The 19292-nt window shown below is 40.3% G+C and overlaps 1 protein-coding gene across 10 annotated transcripts in view; it reads right to left on the bottom strand.

Moving 5' to 3' along the window:
• CLASP1 (cytoplasmic linker associated protein 1) overlaps window positions 1-19292 on the bottom strand; it is a 261914-nt gene that overhangs the window by 17459 nt on the left and 225163 nt on the right. For 7 of the 10 annotated variants that reach the window (XM_039493735.1, XM_039493738.1, XM_039493736.1 and 4 more), the window contains 4 exons: window positions 10687-10834; window positions 9261-9507; window positions 8235-8425; window positions 6682-6810 (listed from right to left, as the gene is read on the bottom strand). In XM_039493735.1, coding sequence (XP_039349669.1) covers window positions 6682-6810; window positions 8235-8425; window positions 9261-9507; window positions 10687-10834 — 715 coding nt within the window. Of the gene's footprint in view, window positions 1-6681; window positions 6811-8234; window positions 8429-9260; window positions 9508-10686; window positions 10835-15322; window positions 15440-19292 lie in introns of all 10 variants that reach the window. The other 3 variants (XM_039493742.1, XM_039493743.1, XM_039493734.1) reach the window with 2 other exon arrangements.

The following is a 19292-nucleotide window of genomic DNA, read 5'->3' as shown; positions in this document are numbered from 1 at the left end:
TACAATGAAACTCAGGAATCTTTTGTGACAGGGTAAATGTCTACATGAAAATAGGCATAAGAATGGTGATCCATCCCCTGTTGCCTATTCCCAGCTTCTGGCAAACTGAGGATAGGAACACCATCTCTGTCCGTCCTGGCTTATAGCCATTAATGGACCTATCCTCTATGAATTTATCTGCATATGCGCAGAGTGTTAGGCGTAGTCAGAATCACAAGATAAAAGAGGGCTCCCACATTGGGTAAAATGAGTTCCCTATGGAAAAACTCCAGCAGGAACCATCCCTCTACTGATGATCAATTGTCAAGGCAGCCATCAAACCCTAAGAATATTGTGATGTGAGAGCATGACTATATTTGTAACTTGTGCATAGGTCTTGATAGGATTTCTATATGCATGGGTAATTGTAACTTTAATAAAACTTATAAACCAGACTAGACCTTGTTCTTGTGAATGTACTTGTGGTCACTACCCTTGGTCTTTATGTGTTCCTAAAGGTTCTAAATCTGAAGCAGGTATCAAAGGAGACTTTCACTCTGTGGAGCTTAAAACTGTAGCCACCAGAGCCAAACCCACGGTGGTGTAATACAACATTACTCATTTCACTTGAAATAAAATAAAAGGCTGGGGATGAGGATTGGAATAAAACCCTTTTCCCTGATGTTGAGGTGGTACTCTATGGCTCTCTGATGAAGTAGGGAGTCTACTGCTTGAATGGGAATCCTCTTGTGAGAGTGGCCCTTGAAAAGGGATAGGGAAAGGCTATGGTGTAGCCAAAATGGATGATGTTGAGAACTCATTTGTCTGTCATCATCTGCTAGGTATGGAAAAATTGGGTTAAGTGGCCACTAAATTGGATGTTGGGGTTGGAAGGAAGATGGCATCTGAAGTGGTTCACAGCTCCTGAAGTTCCTGTCAAACAGAGCCCTGCAATCCGACCTGAAGCTAACAGGCCTCAGTTACAAATGCTTGGTCCGGCTCAGGTTGGAGAACAACCGGACCATCTCGGGCTCAGCTCAGGTCTCCTCCTGCTGCCCACAGCTATGTGCCCTACTCCTGCCAGTTGCTGCCACCTCACTACACTGTGTGCGTTGTGGAGTGAATGTGTCCAAGAGTCACAGCAGCAATCATATCGCAGCAACACAACACAGCAGGGGGTGGAGGACAGGAGGAACAGGGCTTCTGGCTGCTGCTGTGCAGACACCTTCCTTCCTCCGCACCCCTTGTTCCTCCCACTGGGCAGGAGGCGGTGGCAGCACTGACTCAGATTTTGGGGGAAGGGTCGGAGTTGGGTCAAGTTGGAACATGACTCAACCCTCTCAGTCTCAGGTGGGCTTGTGTCTGGTTCAGTCCCTCCTGACCATGACTGGATAACCCCATCCAAAATTCCAAATATATTCTCTCCTTGGATATTTCAGATTAGTAACTTGTAGGGCAAGTAACTTGCCATGAACTTCAACAGTTGCAGGATCAAGCCACAGCCATAAGTAGGTAACAATTCTAAACAGCTGTGTCTTTTACCCCTGCCTAACACCCACGCACCTGCCGATACTATCACTCCTTCCCCATGCCTAGGAAGCTGAAATTACTGCACCTGCCTTTCCTTTATGGTAACAAGTGTTCGGCTTGCAGCACAAGAATAAAATATGCAATAAAGACCAGCAATGTAGACCAGCATTGTGCCCCATTTTTGGTAGCCCTGGACTCATCTCTAATGGACACATGTGTGTATCAGAAAATTATGGCAACAATTTCAGACAATTGGCTGGGAGCTATTGGAATATAGAAGCAAGGACACCGTTCATGCATTGACAATATGATCTTACGTTCAGACTGACCAGACTGTCCATTTCTATAGCACCTCCCACCACAAAAGACTCCAAAGTGCTTTACATACGTAGAAAGATGCCCAAACTATACACAGTGCTCAATCCAGCCACCACTGAAATGCAGCAACACCACCCCAGCATGGACCTCCACGAACCATGTCTGACTTTTCCCAATACAGTCAGACCTTCACACGTGTGAGCATTAACACCTTCCAAATACAATTAGCAATCAGTGAAAGGATGGTATACACAGTACACTGGACAGAAGAGGATTTGATTTTGTGTGGTAACCTTCATACATCCAAATAACCCCCAAGTAACATGGCAAACATGCTAAACAATAACTCACATCGCCTTTAACACTACAATCTGTTTTAATGAGAGGAGGAATGAGAGTCCGACCATTGAGATATTCTCCTCTACCTCTCAGTTACTCTCTTAAAGTCTCCTCAAATCTTTAACATCCACCTAGACAGCCAGCAAACACAGGCAGAAGGAACGTTAGTTTAACCTCTCATTGAGATGGGAGTATGTCAAAATGCAGCACGTCCTACCCCACCCCCAGACCTGCACTGCAAATTCTGTGCCCAGGAGGAGCTGGAGTTCCAGTGTGGGACAGGAATTCATGACCTTCTGGCCCGGGGTGAGAGTTTGACCAACTGAGCCATACTCAAATGGACTCTCAGTTAATGTTTCACAGACTTAACTGATTCAGCAACCTCAAGGTACAGGTAAAGCTATCTAGAGCACTTCCCCAGGTGTATCTCTACCCAGGAAGCCGCTGCACATGGGCCAAGACCCTACTGACATCCCAGTGGGGCATTCAGCCCTTCTGACAGCACTACCACTCCACCCACAGTGATACCACCTAGTGCACCCATACAGGGTAGCCATTATTTGCCCTTAAACGTTATGGGAACATGGTCTGCAGGAGCAGTCATTCAAAGATCTGTATGTCTATAGACACTGTCTATATTCTAAGTCTATTAATAAATTGTCCATAAAGCTGTAGATCAAGGTCATACTGAGTACAGCATGGCTGTCAACTGCCTATGGTAAAGTAGCTGTGACCACACTTTTCTTCCTGTAGAAAATGCCTCATTCCCAGCCTAGCACTTTAGCCAAAGGGCTGTGCTTTCTTCCACTGTTGAAATGACCTGTTAATTTCTAGACTTGTTCATGAAATATCTGCTCATGAAAGCCAAAGAGCCCTTCGGCATCACAAGTACATGCAACAGACAGGCAAAAATGTGAGAGTGTGAAGTATCAAACTTTAAACATTATACTTTATTTCAACACAACCTGTCAATTGCACATGGAGGGAAATGCCCTGAGGGACTTTAAAGATGAAGGAAAAAAGCTAGAAGGGAGCTGCTCAAGATTGCAGATTTTTGTGTGAACTTTTGAAGGGCATTGAGTCAAGGTGAGTTGAGAAGTATGTAACCAGGAAAAACCTGCTAATAAAAGGCACTCCTTCAGAACAAAATGTTTTGTCCGACTGCTTTATCAGGAAACCAATTTACAATTACAACTTATTACTCTGTATAGAAAATGACAGCAGTGTGGAAAACACTTTAAATCTGAGACTGGAGAGTATGGCAATGCTGATTTATTAGAGGATTAAAATTAGGGCTGTCAAGCGATTAAAAAAATTAATCGCGATTAATCGCGCTATTAAACACAATAGAATACCATTTATTTTAAATATCTTTGGATGTTTTCTACATTTTCAAATATATTAATTTCAATTACAGCACCGAATACAAAGTGTACAGTGCTCACTTAATATTTATTTTTGTTACAAATATTTGCACTGTAAAAAACAAAAACAAAAATTTTTCAATTCACCTCATACAAGTACTGTAGTTCAATCTCTTTATCATGAAAATTGAACTTACTAATGTAGAATTATGTACAAAAAAAACTGCATTCAAAAATAAAATAATGTAAAACTTTAGAGCCTACAAGTCCACTCAGTCCTACTTCTTGGTCAGCCAATCACTCAGAAAAACAAGGTTGGTTACAATTTGCAGAAGATAATGCTGCCTGCTTCTTGTTTACAAGGTCACCTGAAAGTGAGAACAAGAATTTGCATGGCACTGTTGTAGCTGGCGTTGCAAGATATTTACATGCCAGATGCACTAAAGATTCATAAGTCCTTTCATGCTTCAACCACCATTCCAGAGGACATGCTTCCATGCTGATGATGGGTTCTGCTCAATAATGATTCAAAGCACTGCAAACCAGGGCTGGCTTTAGGAACTGCGGGGCCCGATTCGAATACCCGGCGGTGGTCCGGGTCTTCGGCGGCACTTCGGCGGCGAGGGGTCCTTCACTCGCTCTGGACCCCCCGCCACCGAAATGCCGCCAAAGACCCGGAGTGAGCGAAGGACCCCCTGCCGCCAAAGACCCAGACCGCCGCCGGGTATGTAAAAAAATTTAAAAATTAAAAAGACACCTAAGGTGCGGGGCCCGATTCCGAGGAATCGGCCTAAAGCCAGTCCTGCTGCAGACTGACGTATGTTCATTTTCATCATCTGAGTCAGGTGCCACCAGCAGAAGGTTCATTTTCTTTTTTGGTGGTTTGGGTTCTGTAGTTTCCGCACCAGACTTCTAAAAGCATGCTCCACACCTTGTCCCTCTCAGATTTTGGATGGCACTTCGGATTCTTAAACCTTGGGCCGAGTGCTCTGGCTATTTTTAGAAATCTTACATCGGTACCTTCTTTGTGTTTTGTCAAATCTGCTGTGAAACTGTTCTTAAAACGAACATGTGCTGGGTCATCATCCGAGACTGCTATGACATGAAATATATGCAGAATGCAGGTAAAACCGAGCCGGAGACATACAATTCTCCCCCCAAGGAGTACAGTCACAAATTTAATTGATGCATTATTTTTTTAATGAGCATCATCCGCATGGAAGCATGACCTCTAGAATGGTGGCCGAAGCATGAAAGGGCAAACGAATGTTTAGCATATCTGGCATGTAAATACCTTGCAACGCCGGCTACAAAAGTGCCATGCGAACGCCTGTTCTCACTTTGAGGTGACACTGTGAATACGAAGCAGGCAGCAGTATCTCCTGTCAATGTAAAGAAACGTATTTGTCTTAGCGAGTGGCAGAATAAGTAGCAGGACCGATTGTTCTGTTTTTGAGTGCAGTTATGTAACCAAAAAATTCTGGATTTGTAAGTTACATTTTCATGATAAAGAGACTGCACTTCAGTACTTGTATGAGGTGAACTGAAAAATATTATTTCTTTTGTTTATCATTTTCACAGTACATATATTTGTAATAAAAAATAATATCAAGTGAGCACTGTGCACTTTGTATTCTGTGTTGTAATTGAAATCAATATTGAAAATGTAGAAAAACATCCAAAAATATTTAATAAATTTCAATCGGTTTCTATTTTTATAATCGCGATTAATTTTTTAATCATGATTAATTTTTTTGAGTTAATTGCATGAGTTAACTGTGATTAATTGGCAGCCTTAACTAAAATATAACTTAACTTTGCTACTTTTTAGACAGATCTTACATGTTCAGTCCTTTTGCTGTTGTTTTAAACAGACAGTACAACCTTCTGTGGAATCTAACAAAAACCACTTTTGCAGCAGCTACACGATCATATGTGGCAGCCTTATCTGTCTGATGATCTTTCTCATGGCCAACAGCTCTTATAGTGTAGAGGTGTAGAAGTCTTTTTAGCTTAGGACAACACTTTCCTTCTGCTGCATCAAAGGGCAAAGCTTATCATCCTTGATTTCAGTGGAAGTTCTGCCAGAGTAAGGAGTTGGCTGAATTAGCACGAAGGATTTGGCTCTCATTGGAAAATATGTAGCTTACAGAAACAGAGATGTTAGACTAGTCACTTTCTGGAGTTCAATATATGTGCATAATTGTCATGATCTCTTTATGTGGTTCTTTTTATGTGGGTCACTTGCCATGGAAAATATGCCATGGCAAGTGACCGACATATAAATGTTACCTTAAGGATTCTACTGTAATGCTCTTCCCCCCCCCCTTTTTTGTTCAGTGGATCCCTGCTGCAGAAGGAAGATAAAAGAATAAATCAATCCAACAAAGGGTCAAATCCTGACAAAAGGCAGCATGTCCTCAGGCAGGTGTCAGGTGCATCGAGTTTAATAGAAATCCTGCTGTTGCATGATAGACTCTCCCACCGGGCATGGCTGTGATGCTGTGGGGCACTTGTCGCTGTAGGAGGAAGTTGTGGATTTCTGCACATGGTTGGCATGGCTCAATGTGCATTCACCAGTTCTCTTCATCACTTCCCCCTTCCCCTCTATATCACGTCCTCTTTGTCCATTTTTTGCTGTCCATTCACTAGTTCTTCCACGCTGTGGTCCAAGTTCATCTATCCCTCCCCATCATGTAGAACTGCTGCTTGTGCACTGACTGTGTGTTCACTATTGCTTTCCCCGTCCTTACAAACCTGCATAGACACAGGCTGGATTTTGCCGTTAGCATGCTCTTCATGGTAATCAAGAGCGTGTCTTTCCTGCCATAAAGCCATATCCTGCCATTGATTTTAATGAGGACTTTACTATTAGGTAAAGCTGATTGCAGGAATTGGGCCCACATACAATATAGTTTCATATCCAATTGAGATGCTGTCCTGGGTCCAAGAGTTTTTCCTTCCATTGCAGCAAGGATCAGCTAAAAAGCTGACTACACCAAGAAACCTTTAATATTAAGGGTTGTTGGTTTTTTTTTTTTGTCAAGATAGGTCAAATCTGTTTACTTCATAAACCCTGAGGATGTCGTTTTCCATTTCTTTGATCAGTGCATATTCTATTTTAAGAGTTAAAATAGCATGGATCGCTTACCTCTTTGTGGGAATCCTTATGTGCTTCCAGTGTTTTCATGATGGTTAGCTCTGCGTAGTTTTTAAATCTTGCTGGCTGATTTCTTAGGATCTCCCGCAATACTCTTAATGCCAGCGCTCTTATTGAATGCTTAACCAAAGAGAAATACAAGTTGGAAACAAAATAATTTAATTTCAAAATTATAATGTTGGCCATATTCTGCAGCTGGCAGTTGCACAAAAATAAATCACAAGTCACTCCACAAATTTCAGTGGAGAGACTAGGGATTAAAATCAATACAACTGAGAGCAGAATTGGTTCAGAGCTCTCCCCACTGTACAAAGATTCATATAGACAAGTGTATTCTCACTGATGGAGAAAGAACCAAAACAAATATAACATTTGCTAAATCCAGTATCTTACTCCAGCGAAATATAAATTAGTGCTGAAAAGCAGTAAACCTGTATCACGGGGGATTGATAATGAAGCTCAGATTATATTTGTTTCTACTTTCCCGTTTTACTGAGTTCTGCAGATTTCACACTATCCATCTTTAAAGTGACAGTTCAAAACAGTGTTTCATATATAGATGCAATGAATCTACTTCATGTTTTTGTAGCTTTTATGGAAATTACTTTCATGGCTCTAAGCATTCAGTTAATGCAGCCACACCTCTGATTTATGCACTGACCCGTTGCAGCAAAAGATCATTATTAGTGGGAATACTAGAAGAACTGCTTGAGTTATACAACTATTATACCAAGTTTTTGGATTGCAGCCATTCCAAACAGTGACTATAATTTCAGCAGAGGACTAATTCCAAACTGAACCATTAAAGTACATCCTGATTCTTTGCTATTCATCTGTACAATTCACATGCTAACACAATTTAGTTGTCCTCAGCTTAGATCACGGTATCTTCTGATAGATGTATGACAACAAGAGCTGACACTACAGACGGTGACGAGTAAATTACAAGTAACAATTGTCAAAATGTAAACAATCTACTCTGCTTCAGAATTATATTTTCATTTTGCAAATGGGGAACAGATTAAAAAAGACTTCAACTGTTTTATTATTGAACACAACAAGCAAACAGTGGTACTGAACCAGGATAAAAACACCCCCAATCCTGTGAACAAGTATATGTCCATAATTATTTGCCAATGTAATCAAGGTCACTTAGATGACTATGGCACTAATTTGTGGGCATACTTAGGGACTGAAGTCATCTAAATGATGAAAATTTGGGCCATAAATAGTCTTTCTTGTCAACTATCATCTATTAAAACTTTTGCAGTAGTTCTACATCTGTATTTCCTACTGTATGCTATTGTAGCCTGTTCAATGCCTAGGCCATTCTTCCCCATTAAAACACTGTTTTTATTATTATTATTATTGGCTGCTACTGGCATAATACTCTGGGGAACAGAAGTCAAGCATTTGAAGGCAACTCATAATCCATCAGTAAGATGATTGAACAAGAAAGGATTGTCAACACAACCAACATGGACAAACTGTCATCTAAGAATAAATGATGTACAAGAGAGTTAAATATAACACCAGCATCTTACATCTTTGTCTCCAAGTGTTTCTAGCAGCAAGAGCAAAATGGTTTTGAAATGTTCCTCCCAAACTCCCAGGTTATCTTCTCGCGTGATCTTCAATAGCTCGAGCAGGGCTCCTTTCCGTTCTTCCACCCGTTCGTTGTGGTTGGACAGTTCTTTCAGAAGATCAGCTACCAAATCAGAATGATCAATGGATACTTCTAGGACAAATGAAAACAGGTCAATTTCACTGGGGAAAAAAGCAGCTGCCAGCGCTTTCAGGATTTATGATTGGGATGTCTCAAACCCAGGCCAGAAATACTGGACACATGGCAACCCCATATTTGAAGCAAAGCCCCAAAAGACTGGTTAGAAACAGACTCTAGTCAGGAACACACAAATTCTAGGATCTCTTTAGGACTGTTCTAACTTATGCCTGGCTACCCATGCACTTCAATGTGCAACTTGGTTAGGGTGATAGGAAGTGAAGAAGGAATAGAGGGCATGAATGAAATGACTGCATCTCTTAATTGCTCATTGCCAGACTTTTGAAAATGAAGCATTACTTCTAGACAATATTATACAATTTCTGGTTGCTAATTAGAATCCATTGATACCCATTTTCAATCTAAATTATTTTCTAACAAACCTTTTTATTTATGAATATAAATACACATAAAAACCCATTCCCCATATTAGGAGTTCCTACACACACACACAATAGAAAGAGTTCCCACACAACAATTTAGGGGTTCAATTAAGTCAACAGCAAAATTTGCATCAATTTTAATGGCAGCAGAATCAGCACTGGAAGAGGTTATGAATAAAACAATACAGCTGAAACTGAATTGAAACAAATGACAATTGCCTAATAAACATACATGCAAGTTCTGTTACTCATGCAGTCACTTGAACCCTTACCTGAATAAAACAGGATGCATATTTATATAAAGAAATCATTTGCAGGGTGTCCCATGACAATTTAAACATGTAAATGTAAAATACAGAACAAAATTAACTGCTTGAGAATTTATATTACAAGCTGATACCAACCATCTCGAAGCTGATCCATATCATCATCAAACACAGCCTCTTTCAAGGCAGTCTTGTCGTAGGTGTTGATTGTGTCCGAATAAGGGTAGGGATTATAATCTCGGGCTCGGGGCCCTGAAAAGGCGCGTGGAGGCTGAGTATTAAGTAGAGAGGTTTTGTTATCTAGAGCCATCCTTCCTCCTTCCATGACATCACTGCTTCCACGTACATCGCTGGCAGGTGCAGCTATTCCACCATCTCGTGACACCTGAATGGATCAGACAGAACAGGAATGGAATTTTAGATTATTCTTTTAATCTCACCAGAGATGCAGCCTTTTAGATTTAATACCAACATCCACTAAAATAAAACCAATCATCATAAATTATGCATGTACTCTAATTTGCTGAAGATTAATTAAAATGTTGATATTGTCTCTTTTCATGAATTATGTACCTATTACTGTCCCAAAAGATTTCACTGGTGAAAACTTGAGCACAAGTCAACAAATAAAATGATACTAGCTACTCCTAAATTTGCACAAACTCCTGCAATTTGGCAAAACCCAGAAAGAGATCACTAAGCAGGCTCAGGTACACATATTCTTGAAAACAAAGTTGCAAAAGAAGCAAGTGAAACTTTGAAAAAACACGGACTTGTATTGAGGTTAATGAGAGTCAAACTCTGAAAATTCTACCAGGAATGTCAGGAAACCTCAGCTCCCAGTGGCAAGGGAGGGTCAGATCTCAATTTTAGCATCATGAGCACAAGTTAATGCCAAAAATTTGTTATGATGACTTTAAAAAAAGTCTTCCAAAAAGGCCAGAGAATATGTGGCTTTAAAATATACTTGAGTGACATTATGCTAACCTAAATGTATCTTTTTCCCAAGAAGAAGCAGAAATTTAACTTGCAGAAGCATTTAAAACCATTAATGGCCCCAATTTTGCCCTCCTTAAGAAGCACGATGACTAACACCTTTTATCACAAGTAGTTCCACTGACCTCCAGGAAACCACATGCAGTGCAAGGTACTATTCTGTGATTTGAACAGAAAGTTACTATGAAACCTTCATATGAACTAGCTACAAATTGGGGGAAAACAATTAATGCATTTTGAAGATTTGTATCTTACTTTTACTGTTATAAGCCTTACTACATGTTTCATGTTGAGAAATCAAACATTAGCGTTTATTTCTTACTAAGTTCAAACTCCCGCTGAAGTCAAGAGAAGTGAATTTCAAATGGAGTTTCATGTGAGTAAGGGTCTATAGAATTTGGCTCCATGATTTTAGGACTAGGCAATTATATGTGGATATTTACCTCTATGTCAAAGAACACGAAGGAAACAATTCCAAATCATGACAAAGGAGTTTAAAATACTAGCCAGCAAACCAAAGGCTGATTTTGCAAACTGTGTTTTAGAATCTTATTAACAGCCTACTTACATCACAGTCCTTCTTTCCATCACGCTTGATTGGTTCATTCAGATCCTCTTGACTACGAAAACTAAACTTTTCAATTGCCTCTGTGACTCCACGAAGAGAGCTGTAGATTTCATCGGAATTTAGGTTCTCCGTGTCATAATCCAGCATGCTAAAGGTCAAAGGCATATTGTAAGATGTCACATACCAAAGTAAGAATCAACTTTTGACCTTAAATAACATTATTGCCAGCTCGAAACGGGATGAGTTGGAGTTCCATTTCTAACAGCGGCTTGTAACAAAATGTGGACAGAACCTAGGCAGATTTTGGGCCTAATTCCCTTTTCACACAGATGTAATTAATGACGAGTTCCATTGAAGTCAACGGAGTTATAGTGGTGTAAATGAGAAGAGAATTAGGTGCACTGTTAAATTCCACAGTGAGTACCCTAGTTTTCATAGTCAGAAACCTAGCCTCTCAAAATGGAATAATGGCATTAAGTTAAAAAAAAAAAAAGCAATGAATATAAAATTCAAAGAGTTGTGGCACTTGCTGATTTAATGCAGATCTAAATGAAACTTTTATTTTTGCTTTTAAATTTCACGTTAAATACGTCAAATATCTTCTATGTCACTGGATTCAAATGTGCAAGAGATGCTTAACTTGAGAGGAATGATTACATGGACGTGACTGACTTTATTTCATTTAAATTTCTACAATAATAAAAATGAAAACACTTGCATGATGGTCTGTTAGTGAAACTTATTACTGTTGAAGATGACGCTGGGAAAACTGACTCTTTATCTTAAACTAGACTTTTGATCCCACCACGAGACCACTAGGAAGTCTTCACTCATGGTAAGGCATATATGAGTCTCTGGACTTCCCTTAAGAGCTATCTGAAATGGCATCCTCTGGAGTCTCACAAGAAAAATGACTATTACACAAGGGCAAAAGGTATAAAAGGTGTAGGAAAAAAACTGGAAAAAAGATAAGCCCCTGCCTGCTCCAAAATTAAAAAGAATAAGGAGTTATTGGCAGGACTCTGTTCTGCCCAGGGGAGAAGAAGCTAAGTTTGTAGTAATGTCTAAATCAGCTCCTACAACGGTGTTTCATGGAAACCATCCATTTTTTTCTGGAGGAACCACCTAAGGGCTCAGAAACCAAGGAACAAATAGACCAGGTTTCAGTTTGTGGACAATTTGGAAGAAGACATGATGGCTTAGAGAAAGGTGCCCAGAATGAAATATCTGCATTATCCTATCACAAAACAAAGAAATTCCTTGCAGCGTGGAGGAATCAGGAAATGGGAAGCTTCTTTTGACTTGTGGACACATAGGCCATCTTTCTACAGAATAAGGTAGAACATTACCTAGAATCTCTCATTCCTTCTGGAAGAGATTCTAGAACTTCAGAAGAAGGAAAAGATTTAGGTCTCTTGATTCCTTTGGGAGTAAAGAATATTAGAAATAGATATAATCCCTGGCTCTCTGTCAATACACTCACTCAGAAACAACAGCACAGGCATGAGCACTAGTACGGAATGTACGTCGTATGTTTTGGCAAAGAAACCAAAGGACAACTCCCGAACTCTAAACAAACAATGTCTCTGAGGCAAGGTCTGGCTGGAAGGAAAAATGAAATCCTTTAACAGGCTGGGAGCTGGGAACAAAAGCTGCTTATGAACCTTGAGGAATTATAAAATTGCAGACCTTTCAGGCTAGCAAAGGATGGATAATGCTTAAAATTGCTCTAAAATGCAAGGTATGGCTGCACCCTGTACAAATGGAAACCGGAAGCCTTTTGAGGTTCCTGATGGACATCAGACAGGAGTCAGACAAGTCTGAGTTGATATCGACTTTAAAACGTTATGTTGAGCTCACTCAATCATCTTTCAATCAAGGATAGCAAGAGTTTTGCAAACAGTTAAATGAGTAGCAAATCACTCCATGAGGTAAGTGCATGTCAGAGTTGTTATACCTATTTTACAAACAGCAAACAGACATGGAGTGGTAAAGTGATTTGCCCAAGGCCACATCACAAAAAAACAAGCAGAATCAAGAACAGAACTCCAGGAACCCAGACTCCCCAGGCTTCAGCTATAACTATTACTCCTTCACTTAAAGGACAATACTCATCTGACAAATACTAAAGGCCACATTTTGCCCTTATATATGCATACACACAACATGTACATGAAGATAGAATTTATACCTAAAACAATAAAAATTGATACTGCAGCAAACCAACTCCCAAAGAATTGATCGAAGTAAAGAATCTGTGAGGCCAAAGTAAAAATCAAGATCTGAACAAAGAGGAACATTTCTGTGTGAGGGACAGTGGTTGGGAGTGTTCCTTATGGCACAAATTTAAAATTTTATGAAATTTAAAGACTTCAGTGGCTTCTAAATTCACATGCCATCTGCCTATTTTCATATCTCAACAGTGAATCTGTGAAAGAGATCCCATAATGGGAGCGCACAGTTTTGCATTTTAAATGAAAGAATACTCTATATGCGAACAAACACATCTATCCATTTGCCAGTACGTGTTTGTTTACTATATAGGTAATATGATGGAAACACAAATAAATGTCAGATGGATCTACACCTACCTTCCAAAAAACAGACTGTCAACCACAACAGAAAAAATAATGACCCATGCAGAAGACTGGAAGAGTCACAGGATGAACAAGAAGAGATGAGTCGAGATAAGCAGCTTTTGGGGGTGTCACAACATTATTTTCCATCAGCCATGGTATCAAACACAATATGGCAATTTACCAATCTTGTCTGGTGTTTGAAATGTATTTTATTTTCTTAAAACAGTGTTCTTTAATTGGTGACACAGTTAGCTAGGTAATCGACAGTTTAGCATCCTTAAGCAGCACCCCATAATTCCACTTGCTTGCAGTTCCGTCTTTCACTTTCAAGCTTATGGCTGGTGTATAGCTCAATGTTATCAGCTTGCTGTCACAACAGGCATATCTTAGTGCTTGGTAATCAGAGGTGGACTAGAGGCTAGACAAGAACGGCCAGATCCAAATCCCACTTACACCAATGGGTTGATTTCTCTGTTACTGGATCAGACCCTAAATCAGAATCATATTGATCTTACTGATCCTGATCTCTCTGTGTTTAATATATGTTACTGGATCAGACCCTAAATCAGAATCATATTGATCTTACTGATCCTGATCTCTATATATTTAAGTAGTTTCTAAAGAAAAAACAATTCTATTTTGCTCATTAACTTCAAATACCTGTCTCTGAGAATGTCCTAGATTCACAGATTTTAAGTCCAGTAGGTACCATTATTATTATCTAGTCTGATTTCCTGCACAACACAGGCCCTGGAATTCCACCTGCAAGTTCAATAACTTCTCCTGCAACTTTTGAAAATATTTAGTTTTTTGACTATCTTTAGCTTAGCCAACACTGCATAAAATGTGCACTGAATGAAAGTCTCCTAATACAGCTCTGACTCCATTGTTTAATATTTTCCAGTTTGGCACTTCTTGCTTACGGGAAAAAATACAATCCTCTCCATTAAAGTCAGGAGTAAGCACAGTCAATGGGAGTTTTGCCTGGAGAAAGACTTCAGGATTTGAACCTATCTTCCTAAATAAACCCAGCAATCTAAATTAGAGATGTGCCTGAAGAGCAACATTTGGATCCAAATTTCCCTGAAATTTGGATCTGTAATTCTGGTTCAGCCCACTCTACAGGTAGAGGCCAGAAAGGGTCAAAACAGAGGCAAATGCTGATCCTAAGCAGTGGTAAATAGTTGCTGAAAATGACATTCAATGATCAATTATTTTTTTGTGATGTTAGACAGCCACATGGGAAACTCTATGATCCTAGTGAGCAGGCAAGTACTGCAATATTGTATGTGCATGTTTCATCTTCACAGTGCTTTAGAGGCTTTTTTTTTTTTTTTTTTTAAATAATGGAGATATCCTATCTCCTAGAGCTGGAGGGGACTCTGAAAGGTCATCGAGTCCAGCCCCCTGCCTTCACTAGCAGGACCTACTACTGATTTTGCCCCAGATCCCTAAGTGGCCCCCTTAAGGATTGGACTCACAATCCTGGGTTTAGCAGGCCAATGCTCAAACCACTGAGCTATCCCTATCCCTCTCCTCACAACAGCCCTGTGAGATCCCAGCTTGTATTTGCAAGTGCCTATTTGTGTGCATCCACGCATATTTCACATGGGTAATCTAGGTGCCTATGTTTGAAGACCTACCCGGAATGTCACAATGAGACTGCATATCATGTGGTATAATCAGAATAGCTGAAACTGGAGAATTACTGAGTTCTGCATTGGAATTCAAACTGTCTGAAACACAGCAGGAGAAAGACTTCCCAGAAGATTCAATCTCAGACTTTTTTCAATGCTGCACTTTCCCGTGTAAGGAATGAATGACAGAAATGCCACCTGCAGTCTCTGCAAGTTAATACTCTATGATTTCCAGCAGACGAGAAAGCAGCTAGTTCCATTCTCACAGAGCTTCACAGACCACCAAGAACCCGGGGTTTATTCTCCTTTGGATGAAAATCTCCAGAAACAGCCTGTCCCATTTTGAGAAAATTCCATCATATGAAAGGTAAATAATATTGTGACACCTCAGACAAGTTGATTTAACAGGTAGCTTGTTACCTGGGCGAGTAAGAGCGTCTGAAAGTCTTGTGGGAAGGAGCAGTGGGGATGGAGTTAGGCTGAGAAAGGGGAGGGGGGTGCTTCGACAGCCCATCTGCACTCCAACCCCAGAAACGACTGCAGTGATCAGACAAGGGGGTAGGGGGGAAGAGAGAAAACAGAGGAAAAAAGGGAGAAAAAAAGAAACTATAATCTGAGTGGCTTAGTGTTCTCATGCTTCCTGAGAAAAAGAAAGAAAGAAAGAAAGAAAGGTTTAACAGAAACAAAATGAGACAAGAATACTCCATCGGTCTCCTTCAGGTCATTGCTTTGGCCTTTAGTGTTGGTTTGGATGTTTACTGTTGTTATTATTAATATAATTTACACAGGCTGGTCCCTGCCTCTTTTATTCAACATATTTCAGATAATGGACGTAGCTTTTAAACACAAATCCTAAAATACTTTAAGTGAACTATGCTCTGTACATGTGCCTGGATTCAACCTTTGAGCAGAGAATGGAATTTCCCTGGAGAAGAGCAAGGGGAAGAAAGCCTGGTAAAGGGGTTTGTAATATCTGGTTCTGTGTGCATGCACACAGCTGCATATAGTGAAATCCTGCAGTATAATCAGGCAAAATTCCCATTGACATCAGTAGGTGTTTAGTTTAAGAACGTCAGGATTTGGTCCTATGACAGTTCTTGAGCTACCCCACTTGTTTTATAATCAAGCAAAAGTGAACACAACTTCTGGGTCGTAGGGTTCAAACTGAACCCAGCTCGGCAATAAATGAAAAGCATTTCTTGATGGTTCTTCGTGTGGCATATAACACGAGTCTGTGGTCACAATCCAGATACCAGAGGAAAATACTAAAAAGAATAATCACAACTGTCATCATTCTTGGCAACCTCAGCAGAGATATATAGGACTGAATCGGCCATGGAGACTCAACTGTCCTCTCACCCATACAGGGATCCCTCCATGTCACAGCAGAGGTGAAACTGAAAAATTGCATGGGGAAGCTCCTGATAAATCAGAGAGCTTTCTAGTTTGAAGGGTCAATCCAGCAGTAAGTATGGTGGTACCCTTAAAAGTAGCCTATTGAAGGAAGGGTAACCTTCTGGTTAGAATCTACTATTCTCTTTTCTTGGGGGTAAACCAGCTCTAGGGTGACTGTGGTCCCCAAAATAGGAAGACCAGAACAGTGAGCTGCTAGAAATGTGAGAAACAGGAAGCTCATTTCAGGAGTATCTGCGACACTCCCTTTATACAGAGATTATCTTTGACATTTTGACACATCACAGCAGGCTTGAATTTCCTCCTGGATAGGTCAGCCTGCCCTGTAGCCAGTGTTCCAGAACCTGTGCAGGTCAGACAGGATATGTCTACACATCAAAGAAAAACCTGCAGCTGGCCCATGCCACAACCAACGCAGGCTCACGGGCTTGGGCTATGGGGCTGTTCGTTGCTGTGTAGACTTACGGGGTGAGAGGGTCCCAGAGCTCCAGCTCCAGCCCAAGCCTGGAAGTCTACACAGCAATGAAACAGCCCCGCAGCCTGGGCTCCACGAGCCCGAGCGGACTGGCAGAGGCCAGCCATGGATTTTTCTTTGTTGTGTAGACGTATCCTCTGTCACTCTCCTTTCTACTGGGCCAAACCCTGGCTTAGACACTGGGGTTTCATTCAAATCATTCTGCATGTTTCTTTTGTGATACGTCTGCATAACTGCCGTACAATTATAAGATAAGAGTAATAGATTTATTTAAAAAACAACAATCCACTTTCAACTGGACACTGATTAAACTAGAGCCAACATTCAATGAGCATGTCAAATGCCTGAGAGTAGGAACGAACTGCTTGTGTCAAGGCAGAATGAGTTATTAGAAGCACTAACTTGTATCTTTGACACACAGGTCTCTGATTTTGTAGTATCTCCTTTAAACCACCCCTTCTCCAAACTGCTAAATACCTATTCCTGGCGAGGTTGGATTGTCCGCCTCTCTGTCTATCAATTAATTCTCATTTTACAGGTTTCTAGATTTCTGTTCTTGAGCTGTTGGGAGTATTCAGTATGCCACTTTGTTTCTATTAAGTTTGAGTTCATTGTATCTAAAAAGGTCACATTCATGTATAAATAAGTGAAAGATGCTATAAGATTGGAAACAGATACAAGTCAGAAATCATTCTAGTGCACACAACAGCAGTGCCATTCGAAAACCCATCTGAAGAGCAGTGTCAGGAAATACGCTCATTTGCCAAGAATCAAGCAACAGGCGTTACAGATATGCAGTAGTTTGCAAGAATGTTGCTTTACAGAAAAAAAATTACGACCATAAAATTCCATATCTCGAATCTCACCTACCTGTAAGACGCATTGCTGGATAATACAAGCTCACTCTTACTGCATAACCTCGGTTACTCTGTTAAGACCATTTCAATTCTTCCCCTCACCTAACACTGAAGTTGTGAAGGAAGTTCTTTTTGCAAAGGAAACACACTGAGGCTTGGTCTATATTACAGACTTACGTCAATATAACTAAGTTGCTCGGGGTGTAGAAAATCCACACGCCTGAGCGATGCAGTTATACTGACCAAGCTCCTGGGGTTGACAGCACTAGTCAACAGTAGGGCTTCTCTCGATGACATGGCTAGTGCCTCTTGGGGAGATGGATTCCCATGCTGACGGGAGTAGTTCTCCCATCGGCACAGGTAGCTTCTTCACTAAGCACTACTGGGGTGCAAGCTGCAGCGCTGTATTAGTAGACAAGCCCTACATTTCTTGTATTTCCCAATTCTCACAATTTTACAGTAGGGCAGACATTTAAATCCACTGTAACTAAATACAATTCCCGTTTATTTTGATTTTTTTTTTGGTTGCATTATTTCCTGTGCAGATTATTTTTCTAGGGTGGAATTTGATATTTTAATACTGTAAGTAATCTAAATATGATAATGCATTTAATCAACACTTAACACTGTAAATAAATCAACATGAGCGCATGCTATACAAATGGTGGGCTAAATTCTCCCATCATTTATACTCATGCACCCCTGCTTAACTTTATGGCCTTTCGGGTTGCAAGCCAGGACAGAATTTGACCCATTCATTTAATCTTATTCCCTCAACATAATCAAGGAACTCCACAGGCAAATTTAAAATCAGCATTCAACATCTTGGCTGATAAAAGATCATTTCCAAATTGGAGTGGTACTCTTTATACTAGGTAATTAGAGCCCAATACTCCTTTTTATTACAGTACATTATTTATTAAATCTCAAAAGCCATCCCACATTCAATACAATGGGCAAACCATTCATTCCAGGGTCACATTTGATTCGCTCAGGGGTTGTTCTTTCTTCATGTTCACCCATGTGCTTTCTCTCTAGTTTCCACATTTTGATTGTTTCTTAAATTACTCAAAAATATTTTTAAACTAAAAACCATAGAAAGCAAGAAAAAAAATCCCCCAAAATACAAATACATGAAAGCAGCTCACTAATGCAGTAGATATTCCCTAATGAATCTGAAACAGAACTGGCTGGATTTAATGAAAGCAAGAGCAGAAGCCAGAAGCATTTTGTTCAAGGCACTGTAAGCAAAGTGTCTACCAAACAGAAGGGGGTATTTGCACACACAGTTTTGCCTGGTTCAAAACATTAGCTGTTGGTATCAGCAAAATTTAGTTCACTCATAATTTTATAGTTCAAGCCAAATGGCCTGAACATGAAGAGAATCACGGAATTTAATTGTGAAGACAACAATATGGGAGATGGCAAAAGCCAGTAATTTCATGCAAGAACAAGGGCTTGCACACCATTTAAAGAGATAGGGCCATTGGTGTCAGTGGAGCCAAGCAGAGTCAGCTGAGGACCTGGACCACAGGACATAAACATAAACATTAGGGGCAAGATTTCCAGATCTGGGCATAGCAGTTGTGCTCACTAAAACCTAAGTGCCTCCATAGGAATCACAGTTATCCAATAGGCATGTGCA

Source organism: Mauremys reevesii, linkage group 11, assembly GCF_016161935.1.
Source record: "Mauremys reevesii isolate NIE-2019 linkage group 11, ASM1616193v1, whole genome shotgun sequence".
Lineage (NCBI taxonomy): Eukaryota > Metazoa > Chordata > Testudines > Geoemydidae > Mauremys > Mauremys reevesii.
The sequence above is the reverse complement of the archived record's forward strand: the minus strand, read 5'-3'. Positions and strand labels throughout refer to the sequence as shown.